General features: G+C 30.8%; 1 protein-coding gene across 4 annotated transcripts in view; it reads right to left on the bottom strand.

Annotated features, from left to right (window-relative positions):
- Nucleotides 1-2,976: 2,976 nt before the first annotated feature.
- LOC129984014 (proton-coupled folate transporter-like) overlaps nucleotides 2,977-20,902 on the bottom strand; it is a 37,646-nt gene continuing 19,720 nt past the window's right edge. For 2 of the 4 annotated variants that reach the window (XM_056093766.1, XM_056093765.1), the window contains 6 exons: nucleotides 15,068-15,652; nucleotides 11,192-11,535; nucleotides 9,468-9,707; nucleotides 6,866-6,949; nucleotides 6,617-6,773; nucleotides 2,977-3,511 (listed from right to left, as the gene is read on the bottom strand). In XM_056093766.1, the coding sequence (XP_055949741.1) occupies nucleotides 3,385-3,511; nucleotides 6,617-6,773; nucleotides 6,866-6,949; nucleotides 9,468-9,707; nucleotides 11,192-11,535; nucleotides 15,068-15,597 (1,482 nt within the window). In that variant the 5' untranslated portion in view covers nucleotides 15,598-15,652 and the 3' untranslated portion in view covers nucleotides 2,977-3,384. Of the gene's footprint in view, nucleotides 3,512-6,616; nucleotides 6,774-6,865; nucleotides 6,950-9,467; nucleotides 9,708-11,191; nucleotides 11,536-15,067; nucleotides 15,653-16,793; nucleotides 16,937-20,150; nucleotides 20,533-20,902 lie in introns of those variants that run through there. The other 2 variants (XM_056093763.1, XM_056093764.1) reach the window with 2 other exon arrangements.

Below are 20,902 nucleotides of genomic sequence, written 5' to 3'. Positions count from 1 at the left end.
TTAAAAAATTTTCAATTATTCTGTAGATGCTTAAAAGTTATAAAAAAATAAGATTCGTTTCTTTATTTTAATACTTTTTTATTTTCATTTTTCGTAATATGTTTACTAAGTGTGAAAAAAATAGTTGCAAAGCTAAATGGCGCTTGAGTGTCGAACCTACGTATTAAAATAGAATTTTACTTTATTTTTCTCGGTTTACAGACATAAAAAGTTTCGATGATAAAAACTATTCCTTTTTTTTCTTAAAGTTTAAAAGATAAAATGAGTATTTTAGGTATAAATTACGTAATTTAGTGAGTTTGCGTGTAATTTTATTATTTGTAATTAATTTTGTGTGTATCATTGCATTATTCATAGATAGAAAGATTCTTCATTTTATTCAGTTTTCTATTGAATTTTGTTATTCATATAATTTTGCATGCCAACAGGGGTACCCCTAAAATGAGAATAAAAAGCTTCCAGTACGGTGTTTAATTCTCACTTCTCTAAAGACTGTGTGACTCCTGCTACCCCATACCGATGACGGGACATTCCACCCACGGAAGAAGTTGTACTGTTACAGCTAATGGTTATTAAGGACTCTAAATGCTGTTGCAACATGATTATCATTCAGTTTGACCCAAACACTACAACAGATCGAGGGTAATTCTTTTTGCGGTTATGCAGTTTTACTTTAAATCTTGGTTAAGTGTAGAATTATCATTGAAAAAAATTCTACTTTTTAATATATTTTATGTTTTCTATTATCTTATAAAGCATTTAATAAGAAAAGATCACATTGAATCACATCACATAAGAATTTTGCACATAATTTGATAAATTCCTAAAATAAATATTAAGATTTAGCAATTTGTGATTTATTAATTCATTTAATTAACTGCTATATAGGGTATCCAGTCTAATCGCTTTCCAATAGCTAACTTTTAAATCTTTAGGTATGTGTTTTCAACTGGAAAAATTCAAAGTATTATATTTTATCTTCTTTGAGTATTTCTAAAATGATTATGATGTTTAAATTTTATATAGTCCCCACGTCTTATCAGTAAAATATTCTCTACACGTTAATATTTTAAACAAAAGTTTCACATTGCTATGACTAAGACTAATCGAGTAATAAAGCTTTGAATAGAATTATTTTATATAATTTTAAATCCTTTTAAGTACGGCATTGAGAAGATCCACAAATCAACAAATGGAGCTTTCTCAATGTTTATTGGCCTAAAATAATGAAATTAAAAGTTTCATTATTTGGTTTGGTTTAATCGCAAAAAATTATTTGTTCTTGTTTTTTTATTACATTAAGATTAATACATTTATTATGACTAATAGGATCAATGGAATGTATAAAAAGTAAGATGCTGTAATTTTTCAGAAATATATTTATTGACTCAAAGAGCATAAGGCATTGCAAATTGTCATTTTCATATGTTTCGTCTATATTTGATGATGTTTGATTTAAAAAAAGGTTATTAAAGAATTCATTTTTTTTTGACTCATGAAATTTTGTGAATGAGCTAAGTTATAAGCCTTTATTTATGATTAAATCTGCGTTACATTTCCAATAAATTTCTATCCTTGCACGTATAATCTTGCTAAATAACATCTTATCCTTGAATTATACGAAGTGCACAAAAAAAGTATAGTAATTATCAAAAATTTCATGAGTCCGAAAATCGATTTCTGTAATTATGCCTGTCTGTCAGTCTTCTATCCTTCGGCCAATGGGCTCAAAACTAGATAAACTATATTTATAAATTTTTGTATATGATTTTAACAACAAAACCGGAGATACTTGTCATATTTACAAGATTGGATTAACAAATAGAAAAAGTAAACAACTGCCTAGTTATTAATAGGCTTTGATTAAATAGTATTTAGACCGTGTTGAAAAAATTTAAAATTTAAGATTTACATTTTAAGGAAAATTGTAAAAATGTATCATTTTGTTTGAAATTTGAATAGATCTGATAATGAGAAATACAAAAATTAAGATGAGAAAATGGGCATCATAATTGAATATTTTATAAATTTATCATGATTTGCTTCTTAAAACTGCTTATACACATAATAAAGAACTATAAAGAATTTGTGTAGGATGTTAGAGTTTGGAAAAGGGAGCCTTCTTGACTTAGCCTTAAAGACTCGTAGAGGATTTAATCTACCCTATTTAAATAAAAACAGCCAACAGGTAAACCTTTATGGGGAAAAGTGTTAATAGAATCTATCCAACTTCAACTACGGTGCCGATTTCACCAAATATGAAATCTCATGATCTTTAAACATATTTCTATAGTCGCCTGCAATGCTTCGTTCTATCGTCTTCTATTTTTAAGAGATGCGGCATTTTGAAAGCATTAACTTATCAACCATAATGTTTATTGCCATCATATATAAGGAGCGTTCAAATCAAAAGGACGAAACGTCGCAACAACGTAACCGTTAACATATTTGCCTACGCCGCTATGGGAGAACGTAGAGAGACATCTAGGGATGCGATTTAGCCGGAGTAGATCGGGGCATGTGCGGGCGCCCGTATTCGCAGGAGAGAGCAGAGGCTCTTATAAAGAGCGTCGTCCAATTGACGCTACTTGTTGAATTCGTCGAGCACAGAAGAACCATTAACTCCGATGTGTACTGTGAGACACTCCGAAGACTACGCAGGTCCATCAAGAGCAAAAGACCGAGGTTACTCACTGAGGGTGTGGTTCTGCTCTATGATAATGCGCGTACACATGTCTCCAGGCATGACATCTGTCATCAATTTTTTCCTTTACTACTTTAATTTCATAAAAAAAAAAACTTTTCCTTTCTCATATTTTTTATTAGAAATTTGCAAATATATATATAAATAGAGCTTTTATCTTTTTAACTTTGAAATAAATTGATTATTATATATTGTCTGGTAATGCACTTGTCTGGTAAGAAATCAAAATAGTATTCATTGAAATATGAAAATAAATAATTTACACATTTTATATATAAAAATTTATATTTTATTGCAAGTAAAAATCATAAAAATAACTTCCAGTTCATATTACTAAAAAAATAACCACTAATATACAATAATAATTTGAAGAATTCTACAAAAGATTTTCTTATGGATACATGCAACAAAATCTGCATTTGGACATTCCAAGAGTTTGGACATTTCAAAATGGTTTTGTGAACTTTTCTTACCACTCACATTACAAGTAGAAATCATAAAATAAACTTTCAGCTCACCACTAAAAAAAATAACCACAAACATACAGTACTAATTTGAAGAATTTACAAAAGATATTTTGTGGATACATACATCACAATCTGCATTTGGAAATACTAAGAGATTGTGTCTTTCTAAATAGTTTTGTGATCTGATTCTTTGAATTATTTCAAAGGTTCTAGTTAAAATTTTTCTTCCTGCAATCTATTGTACGTTGAAGTGGTAACATTTTGCAAAGGTGTCGCTTTTACATTCTCTACATCTCTCTCAAAATCTGAAAAAGATACTGTTGGAAGACCCATCATCCACCTAAAAGTGGGAGAGATGAAAAAAAAGTGTTACATTATTTTTACTTTTCCGTACACAAAGTATAGAAAAAGTATTGTAATTGTTAAAAAATTCGAACTTGAGATTAACAAAGCTCCACGTTCCAGACATCCCAGAGTCCCGCAAACACATTTTTGCCTTTATGTCTATCCGTCTGCCTGTGAACATGATAACTCAAAATGGTTTCGAGTTAGATGGATGTCTGCGAACATGATGACTCAAAATTGTTTCGAGTTAGATGGATGCCTGTGAACATGATGACTCAAAATTGTTTCCAGTTACATGGATGCCCGTGAACATGATGACTCAAAATTGTTTCCAGTTACATGGATGCCTGTGAACATGACGACTCAAAATTGTTTCGAGTTAGATGGATGCCTGTGAACATGATGACTCAAAATTGTTTCGAGTTAGATGAATGAAATTTGGTTTGTGGATTTTAGACCAACTTTTTAGATTTCTTTCAGACTTTGAAATAAATCCATTTAGAGGAAGCCTGTCTATCGGCTGCTCGATTACAAGTAAACTAAATCTAAACAGGCTTCGCATTTAAAATGTAGATTCTTATCAATTATTGAACCAAATCTGTCTGAGGGTTACCTGTAGTACATACACAAAGTTGACGAAGAGTTAACCGACAGAGAGTGCTTAAAAGTAATTTTCCAGGAAAGAAAGATACATTCTTCTATTTTTCTGGCGTTTCTATGTTTTGTTTATAAAAGCCTTACATTAAAACATTTTACAATATTTAAACTGCTTTCGAATAGAATCTCTACTTTCGATACATGTAAATTAAAAACTCATACTACAATCCATGAAACTTAAATCATTGAAATACAGTATGTTGTCTTGTGATGACAATTGTTGCATCGTATCTAATTTTGGTTTTAATAGGAAATTACATGTTAGCACGTTAGATTGTGTAAAAATTCTAGATGCATGCCAAACATCTATATTTCGTAGCTATTGTTCGCCAATGCCATGCGAGGTATTTATTGCCGTATCCAAAGCTAATAATTTTATGCGGGGAAAGGGATAATACCTTTATTATAGAGTATATGAGAAACTTTCATGGATATCATTATTTTCGGTATTTTACTTGTATGAAGGATAATTAAAAAAAGATGAGTTATACATGAAGAGTTGGTAGGGACCAATTAAAATTAACTAACAGTTTTAGTAATAGTTTGCCGTGTGGAGATGAAAATTATAGGTGCCTAATATTGAACGTTTTGGGGTGAGTAAAATAAAGAATTAATGGATTGATATTTATCATTCATTTTCTGAATTATCTAAAGAGTTTCGTGAATGAAATTCTTGTGAAATTTGCAGAGGATCCTGCACTCAAGAATTGAAAAGAGAATCTTAGTGTGTTTGGGGGAGTTCGTCAATCCGCTGCGAATAAGATAATGTATTGAGCTAGAATAAGACCTTGGCACCATCTCATTATAAAAGAGATTTGTGTGTAAAAGTATACAAACAGAGAACATTCTCGACTTTTGTTTTATTCATTTTCATTTGTATTATTATTTCGACTTTTGTTACCCATCATCTGCATTTAAAATTGGATATAATGAGCGATTATATCTTTATTAATAATAAAAATGCATGTATTTCTATGAGTGGTTTTTGGCACTTTACAGATCAACCGTTTGACCTTCAGTTACTAAATTTGGTCTATATATACCGTGGAGGATAGAAATGTGCATCTCGGTGGGATATTTTGAAATTTTAATTAATGAAAAATCAAGCTGAATTTGAAGTTTTTCAGCGGTAATTTCTGAAAATATTATTGCAGAAAAATAAATTTTATTCTGTTTAAATATTAACAAAAATATTTTTAATGATATCAATTAGGCAATGGAGCAAAGTTTTCCTGAATTTTGGTAATTTTTTTACCCCCCCCCCATTTTTTTTTGTATAATTTTCAACAATAAATTGCATGGCTGCCCTGAAATTCAAACCGCTTTCTTTGTTTGATCAAATATTTGATCGCGCGATTTTCTTTCATTATTGGTAGTTAAAGAAAAAATATTTTGTTTAATATCTGTATCTAGTTTGTAAGACGAATAAAAAAGTGAAGCTTCAATACCGCGACATTTAAAAATTAGACATAATTGGATATTTATGTTTTTAATAACGCTATGATTTTATGAGGTTAGTATCCAATAGAATGGCTATGCACACAATAAACAGAAAGAACAGTAAAGTAATTTAAATAACATTAAATGAAATCATGGTGTTGAAATTATATCGAAACGCTTTATCTGAAATTAAATATACCGATATTACTGCCGACCAGTTGGCCACCAGAGCCGAATAGTTGCCTCATAAAGAATCCTTACCAATAAGAATTGTGTCTCTATATTGAGTATATGATTGTTGTCTCTATATTGAGCATATGATTGTTGTCTCTATATTGAGCATATGATTGTTAAGATGATCATTTGTGATATGATTCCCTATTACAATAAGTTAATCAAATACTTTAATTTGAATTCTAAATGGTTATTATTCGTTTATCCTTTATAATTTTTTTCAATTCTGGGTGAATTATTCTGATATTATATTTTTGAATGCATAAATATTGTTTCTCACAAGCTGTGGGCAAGAATTTTGTTCGCTTAGGTTAAAAGTAGTTTCAAATAGATAGAATTACTTTATTGTTAAGTTATGGCCGGCAATTCTTTGAAATTCCTTGACAATACATATCAAATTCTATATTGCTATTTCGGTTCAACTTAATTGAATACAAATTAAACGAACAATTCTAACTTTTTACACAGCTCTTAAAATCCAATTTAATATGATCAAATCTATGTAAATATGAAATTCAGAATTGTTTTTGTGGCAGGTTGCTTTTTTATTAGAGGGCGATTCGCCATCATGATATACTGGAGGTTAAATATTTGTGTCCTCGACTGAAACATTTACCTAATCTTCATGTGCAAATCTTCAAAACAAAAAAGGGACGAACGCCTTCTATTGACCTAATATATAAAATTTGTGTTTCTTATAATACAGAATTTTTTTTTTAATTCAGTGGTTTATTATAGAGTTGAGTAACCACATTTGTTGAATACTTACACATATATGAATAAGCAAGGAATCAGAAGCAATCCAGCAACGGCAAAAGGAAGACCGACGAAGGAGTCAGGGGCTGCGTTGAGGATTTGCAAGAGAGCCGTAGACCCCAGAAGAGGTGTTATAGACTCACAGGTGCCCAATAGAGAAAATGCACTCCCTTAAATGAATCATACAGATATTTTTATGAAAATTTGAAGAAAATAATTGAGATACAAAAATTAAAATATATATATATATATGTATTCTTACCGAGTTCTTCTTTACGCACTAGTTTCGACAATCTTGATTTAACACTTATATAAGATGCTGTAGACAAAGTTCCACTAAACCATGCTGAAACAGAAAAATAAACTTTTAAAACTTGATAACAGAGTAAATCGAAAGAAAACAACTTCAATTCCACAATTTTCTTACTGACAAATGCAGTAATGAGAATTTAGTTTCAAATTCCTTAGTTGCTTATCAGCCATTTGTTGATAACTTTTGTTCGAATATTAACTTGATAATTCAAAAGTGTGACGATTTAGGTAAACGAAATTCTGTTTACAGTTTTTACATCTAAATTGCAGATTTTTATTGAATTTTGAATCACATCTGTAGAACGATTGACCGTTAATTGTATTTTTACATGTATGAAAACACGATAACTAAATAATGCAGTGATTTAAATATATGGAATTTGGTATGTGACTTTCTAACTTTAATTGTAGTTCAGTGCCAAATTTTAGTTTCAATCAACCGAATAAAAGGTGTCCAAAATAAACATTCGATTTTAATATACTTAACACTTAACACCACACCACACCTCAGCTACGTTTCTAGAGCTCATGTGGCCCCTTTCCGGTCTGGTAAAATTGTAGGTGGACTTTATTAAAAAAACTCACACAGCAATCAATTTGAAAGAAACAAGCAAATGACAAAATAAGAATACATATAACAGAACAAGAAGTGATAAAAACTAGAATGAAGAATATTTGGAGTACAATAAAACTGGATGAATGAACATGATAATGTACAGTATGAGTGAAAATATAAAGGAATTATAAAAATTAGTTACTTGAGGGGGTTAAAGGATAAATTATGAATAAAATGTAAGGTGTAGTAAATGATGCCCTAAGAAATTGATAGGGTAAATATAACTGGAACAGTTCACCATGATCAATTAGGAATGTAATCATGTTCATGATTCTTTTTTTTGGGAAATGAATGGTTAAGGACTCTTTAGTACCAAAGACATTCTAGCGAAAATGAGGGTTTTCGGAGGTACCATGAAAGAGTAAAAGGGAAGGATGTCGCAAAGTGGATGGGATCGCCGACTTCTCCACAAGAGCAATAGTCGTCTTTTGATAAATGGTAACGGTGAAGAAAAGAAAGGAATGGATCATGTCCTATTACAAACAGAATTTCGTCACGAGTGCAGGATAGAGTGATTGCAATTTTACTTTTTGATGACTTTATAAACAAAACGACCAGTATTTCCATTATCCAAAAGATTTTTCCCTTTTTTTATAAATAATTTCTGAAGACGCTGTTCAAGATGGCACCGGGGTTTTGGAGCTTCCATTAAAACACCTTCGATAATGGCTGCTTTTGCTAGAATACCAGCTTCTTCATTACCCCGATAACCAGCATGGGCTTTGACACATCTTAAGAGGATGTTTGGGTTTTAACCTCATCTCAGAGATTAATCGCCTCCAAAATCCAAAATATTGCACGCTATAAACTCTTCCGCAATTATTGTTCGCCAATGGGATATGGTTAATAATATACAAGTACGTATATTTGAGAGTATATGTGAAAAAGTTTAGAGGACAGAATATCTACTGTTTACTAAATGCTTTTAGCCATGATATGATAATATCATGCTATGATAATGTTATGATACGATAATATTATGACTATATTATACTTTACGCTATGATATAATCATATATTATACTACGCTATGATATAATCATAAGTGTTACTCTTGGAAGTATAAGAGAAAGAAGAGAATACCACTGATGAAGTATGCTGTCTTTCGAGATTCCTTTCGATGACATTAATGGCACTACCTTAAAGTATTTCAAAGTTTTTAGAAATAATTAACGAGGTTTTATTTAAATGCAGTATGCGTCAAAAGATACAGTGCTGAAACTCGAGCATCTCGAAAACGTGGTTGCGTTTGTCGACGAGGCTTAGCTGCAGCCGCAAGTGTTCGCAGCAGTGAAAAGGAGTTGTGTTGTACAGTTGTTGTTGGAAATAGGTCTCTCGACGGAGGAAAAAGTATTTATAGTTGGGCATTATTCCCGCTCATACGGTAACGGCTATGAAGGTGGACAGAGTTTGAAAAAGATGGCAGAACAATTCAAAGAGAAGTTTAATAAGACGGTATCAAGTAACACAGTTATGCTGCCTATTGTGACGAAATTTCGTCTTTCTGGTAGTGTACTATGTCAGTGGAAGGGAAATGTTAAAGGTGAGTGAGTGTGTTCATTTGTGAAGAACTGCGCCAAGAACTGTGCCTGTGTTAGGTGAGAAAATCATAACTTTTTGCGGGTGTTTGCAGCAACAGTTGCTTCGGGATATGCTTGAGAATCTGTTTGAACGATATGAACACTGTCTACGGAGAAGTGGTGCACACTTTGACGCATACCATGGTACCACAATAATTGTGTGTATGTATATAAGTTAATTTCTTTTGAGGGAAAATAAACTCACAGATGATAATAATGTAATTTTGTTCATCTTTTCATTTCAATACTATGCGATTTTGATCATCTTTTCATTTCAGTACCATGTAATTTTGTTCATCTTTCCTTTTTAGTACTCTATATTTTGGCGCATACTGTACTAATTAAACATTACTTACCGAAATAAAACAAGAATTCTTTGAATGCCAAGGATGTAACGAACACTTTGGAAAGCATCGAAAGCATTCCACAAAAACCCAAGGCAGCTTCATGGAGTTTTAATTTGTTGCTCATCACAGGAATAAACACTACTGTCACAATGGCGTTTACAATGTAGAAGTATATGGAGGCATTGGATACGTCTGTAACATCCCATTCGTACATTTTGTTGGTAAATGAAAAGAGAATCGATACCATTCCTGAAAAAGACACGCATATACATTTCAGTAAACATTTTCAGAATGATTCTTTGCTATTCTTTTAAACTAACATTAGACGACTGAAAAAGAATAGAAATATGAATTAAGTAATTGTAAGTACATTTAAGAAATTATAGATGATTTTTTTTAGTTTTATTTAAAAAAGTGAAGCAGATTACACGAAACAAGGCTTTCGGTTTTGTAAGTTCAGCTATAATTGTTAACAAACATAAATATTGGGCTCAAAATATCAATTTTATATTTATATGTCATTCGGCAAAATCTGGATATTTCTAGTAAATATTTTTATTCGCTCATATACGAAAAATAAAGATAGTGATGCAAAGTAAAGAGAATGTATTGACGAATCTGTACTTTTCAGACCTTCTTGAGTTCGAAAAGCACATTTTTGGAATGTCTCTCTGTGATCGCGGTAACTCATCTACTCTTTGAGATATAGATGGATGCTATTTGGTATATGGTCTTTACAGCAAACTCACGCTGGCGTCCTGGCCTAGGAGTAGCGCGCCTCTCCCGTGTTCTGTGCTTCCCAGGTTTGAGTCTCGGCTTGGGCATGGTTGTTCTTCTCCCTGTGTTCTATCTGTGAGGTGTATGAAAAAGCCTCCTCTATGAAAAGGGGTTGTGCAAGCGAGTGTGCGAGTGCCATCTGCATATGAGCTAAAGTCAGACTTCTACCCTCGGGTGCTCAGGGGTCTTTACCCTCAGAAGTTACTGAACCCATCTTTCCCCGATTTCTTACTTGGTTTGAATTGTTCAACCTAAGGGGGATAAGCAGAAACAGCAACAAATTTGCAGATATCTATACATTTTTTTCGAATTTAGATAATTTAAGTAATTAAGGGGGAATTAAGGGAAATTTTTTTAGAATTTAGATAATTAAGGGGGATAAGCAGAAACAACAACAAATTTGCAGATATCTATACATTTTTTTCGAATTTAGATAATTTAAGTAATTAAGGGGGAATTAAGGGAAATTTTTTTAGAATTTAGATAATTAAGGGGGATAAGCAGAAACAACAACAAATTTGCAGATATCTATACATTTTTATCCCCGATCTATACATTTTTATCCCTGATATCTTACTTGGTTTGAATTGTTCAACCTAAGGGGGATAAGAAGAAACAACAACAAATTTGCAGATATCTATACATTTTTTTCGAATTTAGATAATTTAAGTGATTTTACCAACATTATGTTTTCCTGAATGTCGTGTAAACAATATTCTTTTCTAAGGTAAAAATGTATTAAACATTTATTAATATAAAAAGAAAAAGCTTTTATTAATTTTAAAATTAAAATATAAAATTTAATAAATGGTGTACATTGTTTTGAATGTTATGTTATAACGACAAATTACCTAATTAGTTATGGAAGAAATGAGACCACATGTTTTCACACCCCAAATGCGTTAAAAACTTCTTCTAGAATCTCTAATAAATAAATATATTTAGCATTTTCTTACCCATATCTGTGAATCTTTGCCAAAAACTGATATAGATCAACAACCAGATCTGTAATCGAATGCTTCCGGGACGTTTTTTGGAGCATGTGTTATAGCTTTGTTTGATATTATCCAGTCTTAAAAGATCACGCATAACCTCACATATTCGCTCCTTTGGGATTGGAGATTTGGTTTCTTTTATGAAGATAATGGCGTAGAGTATGGCACAACCGAAGCTGATGGGAGAGATGGCCAACACTTCCAGGTAACCGTAGCTCTTGTAAATTTGGCCTCCAATTAAGTTGCCGATGACGATGGCACAGATGTTAGCGAATTCCACAACTGCAAAACGACCTGCTCTGCTTCTGTGTAAGGGAAGAAAAAAATATTTTTAGATTTATATCTATATAATAAAACCAAATCATCATAGATTAATTAAAGGCATAGAATTTGTCATATATATGAAATATAGGTACATGTGGTTAAGGCACACAATTTATCTTTTCTAGCAATTAGTTTATTTAATATTCCCGATTCAAAGAATAGTTGGAGAATCTAAAAACATATTAGAGAGTCGGTATAAATATGGTGTACAGTGAGGAATATAGAAAATAGTGAATTATATACAAAGAAGCACCAGGAAAATGGGTCTTCCAAAACTTTCTTGCATCTTCTCTATTAAATATTACTCTTCTTCTTTTCTTTGTAGACTTTGGGCCATTAATTCCACAAAAGCTCAGAATTTTATTTTCGAGTTCGATATATGCGAGTTATGTGCTTCTGTGTATAGAAAATTGATACTTATGTACCGATTGCATGGATTGGGATTTGGCGAATAATTTTAGAAAAATATAGATCTTTGGCGTGATTTTAACATTTTTACTAAATTTGGAATTTAATGTTTATGGATTAATCTTTGACATATGATTAATACACAAGTGCCCGATACCACACAAGTTAACAAACAAGTATTTTAGATGTTCTTTTCCTGGAGCGATTGGAACCAAAATTTGTCATGGAACTGCGTCTGTAATCACTAACCAAACAAGATCACACACCAAAATTCATTTATTAATGTCATTGCTTTTTTTCAGTTATTGCGTTTATATGTTGAATAAAAATATAAAATAGCAGATGATCAACTCCTTGATGTACTTGGTACCAAATCTAATACAGACTTATAATTTAGATGTATACATACCAAATTGCACTTGTCTAACTCTTTAAGTTTTGTAATTATCATGCTTACTGGTACTCGAGCCACAGGACAGACAGACTTCCTCTGAACGAATTTCGCTCAAAATGTGTCCGAAATCTATAAATTTGGTGTAAAGACCATATATCGAATTTCATTCGCCAAGGACAAACCGGTTTTGAGTTATTGTGTTCAGAGACAAATGTTAACCCCTTGCCTGCCGCGGACGTATATATACGTCTCCCTAAGTCAATGTGTTAACTGCCCCTGGCGTATATATACGTCTCACAACTAACTATATACGTATATATACGTGACACAGGGGATCGAATCTCGCAAGTTATCCTCGGCAGGTAAGGGGTTAAAAATTTGTTTTTCGAACTCATCGAGTTCTTAAATTGTAAAGATTCATCAAAATCTCGAGTTTGAATTTTTTTGACGATTAGAACACTATTTATTTCTATATGAGAAAGTAAAAAAGAGAGCGATAAATAAAAAGAAAAGAAATTTGTGATAAGAAACGTTTTGCATTATGTCTATTAATTAATTTGATAATTGGGTATTTATAACAGTTTATGTTTCATCTATAATTTGTAATTAATGTTACTGCGCTCAGGATTAAAAAACGATTCGCTGAAATTTACTTTTGCTTCTGTTTGTTCGATTTATTTTCAGATAATTTTTTTGTTTTATGTTTCCCCTTATTACGAATGCAAACCATTAATATTATATGTTTTTTTTCCCAGTGATTTTTCACCAGAATGCTTCGATCAAGATAAAATATAACCATTTCATTGGTTTCAAAATGTTTCATAATTTTTTATGATGGATTTCCTTTTTTTAGACTGTTTATCAAAATAGGTTCATAATAAAGATTTCTAATCCCATTTTTTCGAATAAACTAACAAGAAAAATATTAATCAATTCTTCTCTGTATTTTGAATAGCAAAATATATTGAAAATTCGAAATGAAAATAATAAGTATAACTTTTATCTTGATTTTCGCATATTTATTCTCAGAAGAAAAAATTAAAAAAAATTAAAGCTGCCTTGTTTTATTGAAATTACTATCTCTACAGTATTGTAATTGGAATAATTGCATCAGTTTTAAAAGTATCAGTTAAAGTATCAGTATTAAAGTTATCAGTATTAAATAATTTTTTAGCATATATTTATAAACAAATGGATTCCTTTATGAAATATGTTTTATTATAAAAATACATTCCATAGAGAAATTTTACACAAAGTTTACTGAATGAAATCAATTACCATGATTTACGATAAATAATTTTTCTTCAGAAAAGAAAATTTTAAGAGAGTTAATTCATGAATCGTTGCAGTCACTTAATTGTAACTACGATGCATTAGAGTGATGAAGTAAAAATTATTGAAATTTACATTTTCCATACCAATAAATAAGACTGTTCGTCATTGAAGAATAGAATTTTCTGATCTGAAACTAAAGAAAATGTTATATTTTTTTTAGGCTTCTGATCGGTTGTTGGGCATCTAACCCTAATAATTGAGAATTATGTAATTTAAAAAAAAATTTAAAGCCAGTTGCAATAAAATTTAATGTATAAGTTGGGGGTGGTAAAGTTTATTTAGCAAATTCATTGAACTTCCGAATGAAGATTTGTAAAGTATGCAATCGATTATTGTCATGAAGAAGAATTTATCAATTTCTAATGATTACAGCTGAATATAAATATTGTGAATAATTGATTCATTTCGTATATGTTTTGGAAATGCTTTCCGATTTGGTACCAGAGATCGGATTCGGAAGGGTTCAGTGATTAATTTTAAATTCTTCAACTTCTTGCTCTATTATGATTCAACCATGAGCTGGAATCCTTCATCTTCATTTCCATCACGTAAACAGCTTTGTTCCCATACATTCCTTATCGGCTCATAAACAAAATCAAATGAACTGATTTTCAAATTAATAAGTTAAAGATGTCAATTATTTTTTTAAAATAATTCTATTGATTTAAAATTTAAATGTACATTTTTCATGTTGTAATTGGACATCTTGTCATCTACTTCTCTTGCAAGATAAACAAAGTATTCCAACACGAAATTCCTGAATTATAATTGATGTCTATCATTTGAATTTGCATTTAGTCGATACACTTTAACTTGTATATTGCAAGATTCTGTTCATCTTGTGTCATATCCCTGTTAAAAAAAAAGGATTTTTTTGCTTTTACAAGGATTTGCTTAGCAAAGAATTTTTTGCTTTTACTTTTTCAATGACTCAATTTTGAATAATTGCTTTTATTACCTGTACACCATAATTTAATCAGAAACTTCGTGTTTTAATGCTTTTTTACTCATATCATTGACTTCATTCTTCAAATCTTTTTAGTATAATTGCATTTTGTAACATGTTGACTGCCGCGACGAATTCCTTACAATGTAATTTATATGGGTCCAACGGCGATCTCCACTGTAGTCAAGGTGATAATCATATGCTTGGCGCACTTTGGAAAATATTGGATCTTGCGCCAAAAAACCCCAACCAACCAATCAACCCTGGCAAAGAAAAACATGTGTTCCCACAGCGAATATGAATGGTTTTCTGCTGTGCCTTGAGCAACAAATAAAATATGTTCAAAAATTTCTAAATTAAAATTGTCTTTTGTATCTATATCAGCATGGGATAGCTTTTAAGAAATAAAACTTTAAAAGGGATATCATACCTTTCGTCAGTAATGTCAGATATATAACTAGCTGCAGAAGATACGCTGATGATGAATCCCCCAGAAAGACCAGTGAAGATGGACGCAGCGACGTACCATATGGGAGAAACCCCCGGAAAGAAGGTAAGAATGGCACTAGCAAGGGCCTCTAGGAACATGCCTGTTGCTGACATAATCATTGGATACTTCCTTGTATACTTGTCACTCCAAGGCCCCAAGAAGACGGCAACAATGGCAGCAGGCAGGCTTCCCAGTAGCATCACTCCAGTGTAAAGATTGTTTCCGGATGTGGAGCTTTTGAGTTTTTCATTTAAATGTTTGTCAAGATCTCCACAGATTTCGTCACCGAACTCGTAGATGTTCCTGCAGGACCTGTCCATGAGGAGACTCTGGAAAGATACGAGTCTCGCTGTGTATCCCAAGAGACAAAAGAAAAGGTAAGGCTCCACCGTAGTCTGGCTGAATGTGTTTTTTAAGGTTAATAAGAAGCCTTTCCCATTTCCACCTGTTTCTTCCTTTTGCTGACCCATTTTCTTCTCGTCTTGTTGTAATATTTATATGTCGAGAAGTTTTGGATCTTGAAGCCTGAAAGAATAAGAAAAATGCATTGTAAATATGCATAACCAAGCAATATAAAGGAATTAAACAATCATAAGCAATATATTGATTTTTGTAAAGAAATATTTTACTTAATCAACAGAGGAGCAGAGAGCTCTATTTAAATCAAAGAGAAATCTATGCTATGGAATTTTTATACACAGAAAAAAGTCTCTGGGCTATAGCTTGCATCGTACTAATAATATGGAAAAAATATTATTGCATCGAAGAGATGTTTTGATTTTGATTAAGGATTTAGAAGTGAAATTAAATAAAATGATTGATCCGAATAAAATTCAACAAATAGTGTCTATATTTGCCGATAAATTTTATTAAATTTTATTACATATACGCTATATAAATATATTGGTGAAATGACTCAGAATACATCCAAATGAAATCGAAAGAAGAAAAAGATTAAAAAAATCTTTTATTTGAACTAAATAAGTTCATCTGCAGGAGCAATTTTAACATTACAAGAGTCTTTTGTTTTTGTGTAAGCTGCATTGATCACTGAATACACAAATAAACCAATGATAAAAAAATCATTAAAAAGATATCGAAGACTAAAAAAATAAAATAACACTTTAAAAACACGCATATATATATTTAAATATTACAAAAAACATATCAATATTAACTAATTAAAACAAAAAAGACATTAAAAAGAAATATACAGTTAAAATTGATGTGAAAAGTTCGTTTCAAATATTAAAAGAACAAAAATTTTCATTTTAGGGAGCAAGGAAAGACAAATAATCAATCGTTTATCATCTTGGCAAATTGATGGATATTTTCAGTAATTTTTCTTCTTATAGGTGAGGATTTTATATAACTCCCAAATGATTAAATTTAATAAACTTAACAGAATCTACAATTTTTATCTACTACAAAAATTCCAAATTTCAAGTGAATATTGTAAATTCAATAAATGAGAAACACGTAAATCTAAAAGTTTCTTATGAAAGCTACACGACAAATATGCGACTCGAATTTTTTTTTTTTATAAATTTAAATTTTTCATTTATAATTTCTAAATTAAATTAATGTTTTAATTTTGAAAAAGGATAGGAGATAAAAATTCTTATCATTATACGGAAAAATAATAAATAAACAATAACAAAAATACTTCGAAAGTAGACTCGATTGCAAAATGAGAAAGCGAAAATAAAACTTGATTTTAAAAATAAGTCTACAAATAAGCTAGCAATGCAAAGCTAATAATGTAATGCAATAAAATGAATTTAAAATTGAAATGAAAATAAAATAATTTGATAAAATGTATTAGTTATCAGATATAATATTATCCTAGTTTTCAGGGTTTGCATAGTAAGCATCAGGTAAAATTGATTTATCAATTGCGACTTACCAATTTTTATCTTATCATATTTATCATTAAAAAAGATGTCAATCTTTAACCATCACAAAATATGAATAGTTTGTAATGTATTGAATTTTAAGATATCGTAAGTGCTGATGCATTAACATATTGTGCGCTCTTTCAACTGGATAACAATAAGTTAATTACATAAAGGGGTAAAATCTCTTGAGATTACATTTACACAATAAATGGTATGCATTGAATTTCATGAAATAATGTGTTATGTGCATTATTATACTGTATGCTCTCAGAAGCGGATAGCTATAAGCTGATTAAATAATGGATAGATTTCTTTGATATTAAATTTTTAAAAACGAATGGTAGCTGTGTAAATATAAAATTTTATGAAATAGTGAGTATTTATGCAATATCTCATTGCACGCCCCCAATAGTGCATAGTTATTAGCTAATTAGATTACAGTCATAAAACAAATGCTGTTTCGGATGGTAGGCCCTAAATATTACATCATAGTTTGTGTATGCATTATTACATTGCATTTCAGCAGCAGAAGATAAATATAAGCTAATTAGATAATTAGCTTACAAATTGCCTTGACATCAAATTCCTCAAATGGATTTCCTTTAAAGCTTAATAAAATTTAAAATTGTGGTATAAAGTCTATATGCCAAATTTCACCTGTCCAGCTGAAAGTTTTTCGAATTATTGTGTTTAGAGATAAACAGACATAGTTTCAAAAATGTGTATTTCAGACTCGGAGATGTTTGAAACGCGGAGGTACTTCAAAATCACCAGTTCGAATTATTTGACGATTGCAATACTTTCTCTTTGTATACTTTGTGTATAAAGCATCCAACAGAATATAGTTTACTTTTTATATCCTATTGATCCTCTAGAATATTGAGATGTGTTATAATTTACAAATTTGTTAAAATGTCCTTAAACAATTTTATTACTGTGTATCAGATTAGGAAAGGTATCTCCTGCGCTTAATTTCATATCTGCAAATCAAGTTTTGAAAGTATTTGTGAGTATAGCCTTTAGTGCCACAAATTCAATTATTTTATTTTTTGGAAAGATTTAGGAAATTAATTTTTTCTATTTCTTTCTTAAAATGGCATTGTTATGCTGGCACCTATCTCTACCATTGCAAAAACTTTCCTGAAATATTCTGGAAACCATCTGCTCCATTGAACATATTTTCATATTTTTGCTCAATTGGACATATTTTCAAGAATTTGATTCCACCAATTTTATTTACAGTATCCTTGTGGTCCACTTACAAAATTTCTATTCAAAAGTTTATTCCAGTTTAAAGAAATAGAGTAATAAGTGCTTCCTAACATTCCACTGAACTTTCATTTATACTTGTTTCTTTACCAATGTCTTTCTTATTTGCCTACATACGAAATTCCTTTCGAAATACTGATTTCTGCTCTAATGAAATAGAATAACAAATGGATGCTGTCGGATGCCGAGCCAGTGATCCCAGAGCTTGGCGACAAACTTAGCGACCATTTGGCTACGAATTTGGCGACTTTGGATGGATAATGCTCGAAATTTCGATCCCTGATTTTTACCTTACAATCTTAAGTCAATCAATTCCATATGTATCTCTACTAATAATAAAGGAATATGCGAATGTGAGATGATGTTCAGCAGGAAAGACCATTTGATTTAGAGTTACCAAATTTGGCATAGATTTAATTTCTGGAAGATTTAATGGAAATGTGCAGCTGGAAGCTGTTTTTCAAATTTAAATTAAATATTTAATCAATTAAAAATGAAGTGAGATTCGATGTTTGCCAGGATAGCTCAAATAAATATTATTGTATAAAATAATTTTTATATCATTTTAAAAGTTAGAATATTATCTTTCGGATGATATCAATTTAATTATCCAGCAGCTTTCATCCTGGTTTTTTGCAATTAAAAAAAATATTTGTTGCATAATTTTGAACATAGATTTCATTGTTGCATAATTTTGAACCTAGATTTCATTGTTGCATAATTTTGAACCTAGATTTCATTGTTGCATAATTTTGAACATAGATTTCATTGTTGCATAATTTTGAACCTAGATTTCATTGTTGCATAATTTTGAACCTAGATTTCATTGTTGCATAATTTTGAACCTAGATTTCATTGTTGCAATGAATTTTAAATCATTTCATTGTTACATAAAATATTTAATTCTATGAGTTTCTTTCATTTTTGACAGATAAGAAAGAAAGGAAGATTCCTCTAATTATCTACGTACATCAAGATTTTACAGTGAAATTATATTGTAACAAGTAAAAACGTGTAATTAGACGACAGACTACATTGAAAATTCCTTTTTCAATATTAATACGCTGTTATTGGATTTGATTCCATAAAAAAAAATGTTCATATCATCAATAAACAGAGCATGCACCTTTAAGGCCTTTAACACCTTCGCTTCTAACGCCGGATATATCCGGCATCCACGTAATAAATCCGGCTATATCCAACTTTCACGATTTGAATTACAGAGAGAAGCGCTGAAAACAGACAATATACACTCGGTTTCTACTAACTATACAGCGCGATATTGACAATCCCGCAATACTTTCAAAATTTTTTCGTATGTATGTATGTCTTATACATAGATGATTTTTGCCATTGTTCTACATTTATTTTTCACTTTGAAATAAAGCATACACAATGGTTTGAAAACAATCTGAACATGAATATCTCTCCAACAGTGTGTTCATAAGTGCGGCCAACATTCAAATTTTCAATGGCTAATATTTAACTGGCGTTCAATATGCGCCTTCCTGTTCATTGGAGTTACTGCGGCAGAGTGGACTACCGCAATGAAAGGGTTAAAAATCACATGACGTTAATATTTATCAGAATTGGATGTTTAAAAATACTTTGGTAAGGGAATTATTAACTTATCTATAATAAAAATTAAACACAGCCAATATTCCAGCTGCCTGGTGGTATTGAAATAAAATTTTGAGGTTAAGATATATTTAACTAATTTGTTTTTGATCCTCATTTTTCTAACAAATTTTCAATTCCACTATTATTTCAGAAACTTTTTAATCTACCTATTAAATTTATTCTGAAATATAGGCATTCATGTTTGTTATTTAAAGAAATAATGTAACAAGTCTTACCCAAGACAACCGATTCCATGTTATTTTCAATACATGGTTCGATGAACTCCGTTCATATCGTTAGTAGCATCACAAGGTTTAGCATCCATCGTTCCAAAAGACTAAAATCCACAGCACAAAAAGCAGGGAATCAACTTATTCCTTTAGCACACAAACTGAGATTTTATACTCCTCTGGTTGTTTTCATAGTAATCTTTGAAGTGATAATTGCATCTTAATCAGCAGATGAAGAGCTATTTTTGACAAAACTTTTAGCCTCTTTAACTGTCCGAAACTCTCCAACGTTATCTTCAAGATTGTCAACCACTTGTTGCAGATATTAATCTTTAAATAAGACGAAACGAGTTGTGATTCATTTGTTATCACACTAGTGAAATCCAGTTAACACTGCCAAGTTTGCTTCAGATACAAATTATAAATTTTTTCAAAGTTTTAAATAGGTCAAGATCTGTCTTTCCTCGTGGAAGGTTATTGATAAGTGTGTTTTAGTGATGATAAGACTGTGCGGAACTATAGATTTCGCTTATCTTGGCTCTCAAAAGTGTTTGAATTTTGTTTAAGTTATTTAATATTTCATGGTTTACCCGACCTTGATTAAATCCAACAACTACCAGGCCCATTCCACTCAAGAAAAAGTAGATAAAGTTTCAAAACTAAATTTTATATTGTGTTTATATATTTTTTTAAAATATTTGCTATTATCAATACAATTTCCTATCATGTTAAGTCATCTGGAATTTTTTTTTACATTT

Source organism: Argiope bruennichi, chromosome 9 (assembly GCF_947563725.1).
Source record: "Argiope bruennichi chromosome 9, qqArgBrue1.1, whole genome shotgun sequence".
NCBI classification, from domain to species: Eukaryota; Metazoa; Arthropoda; class Arachnida; order Araneae; family Araneidae; genus Argiope; species Argiope bruennichi.
This window is presented reverse-complemented; position numbering and strand designations above follow the sequence as displayed.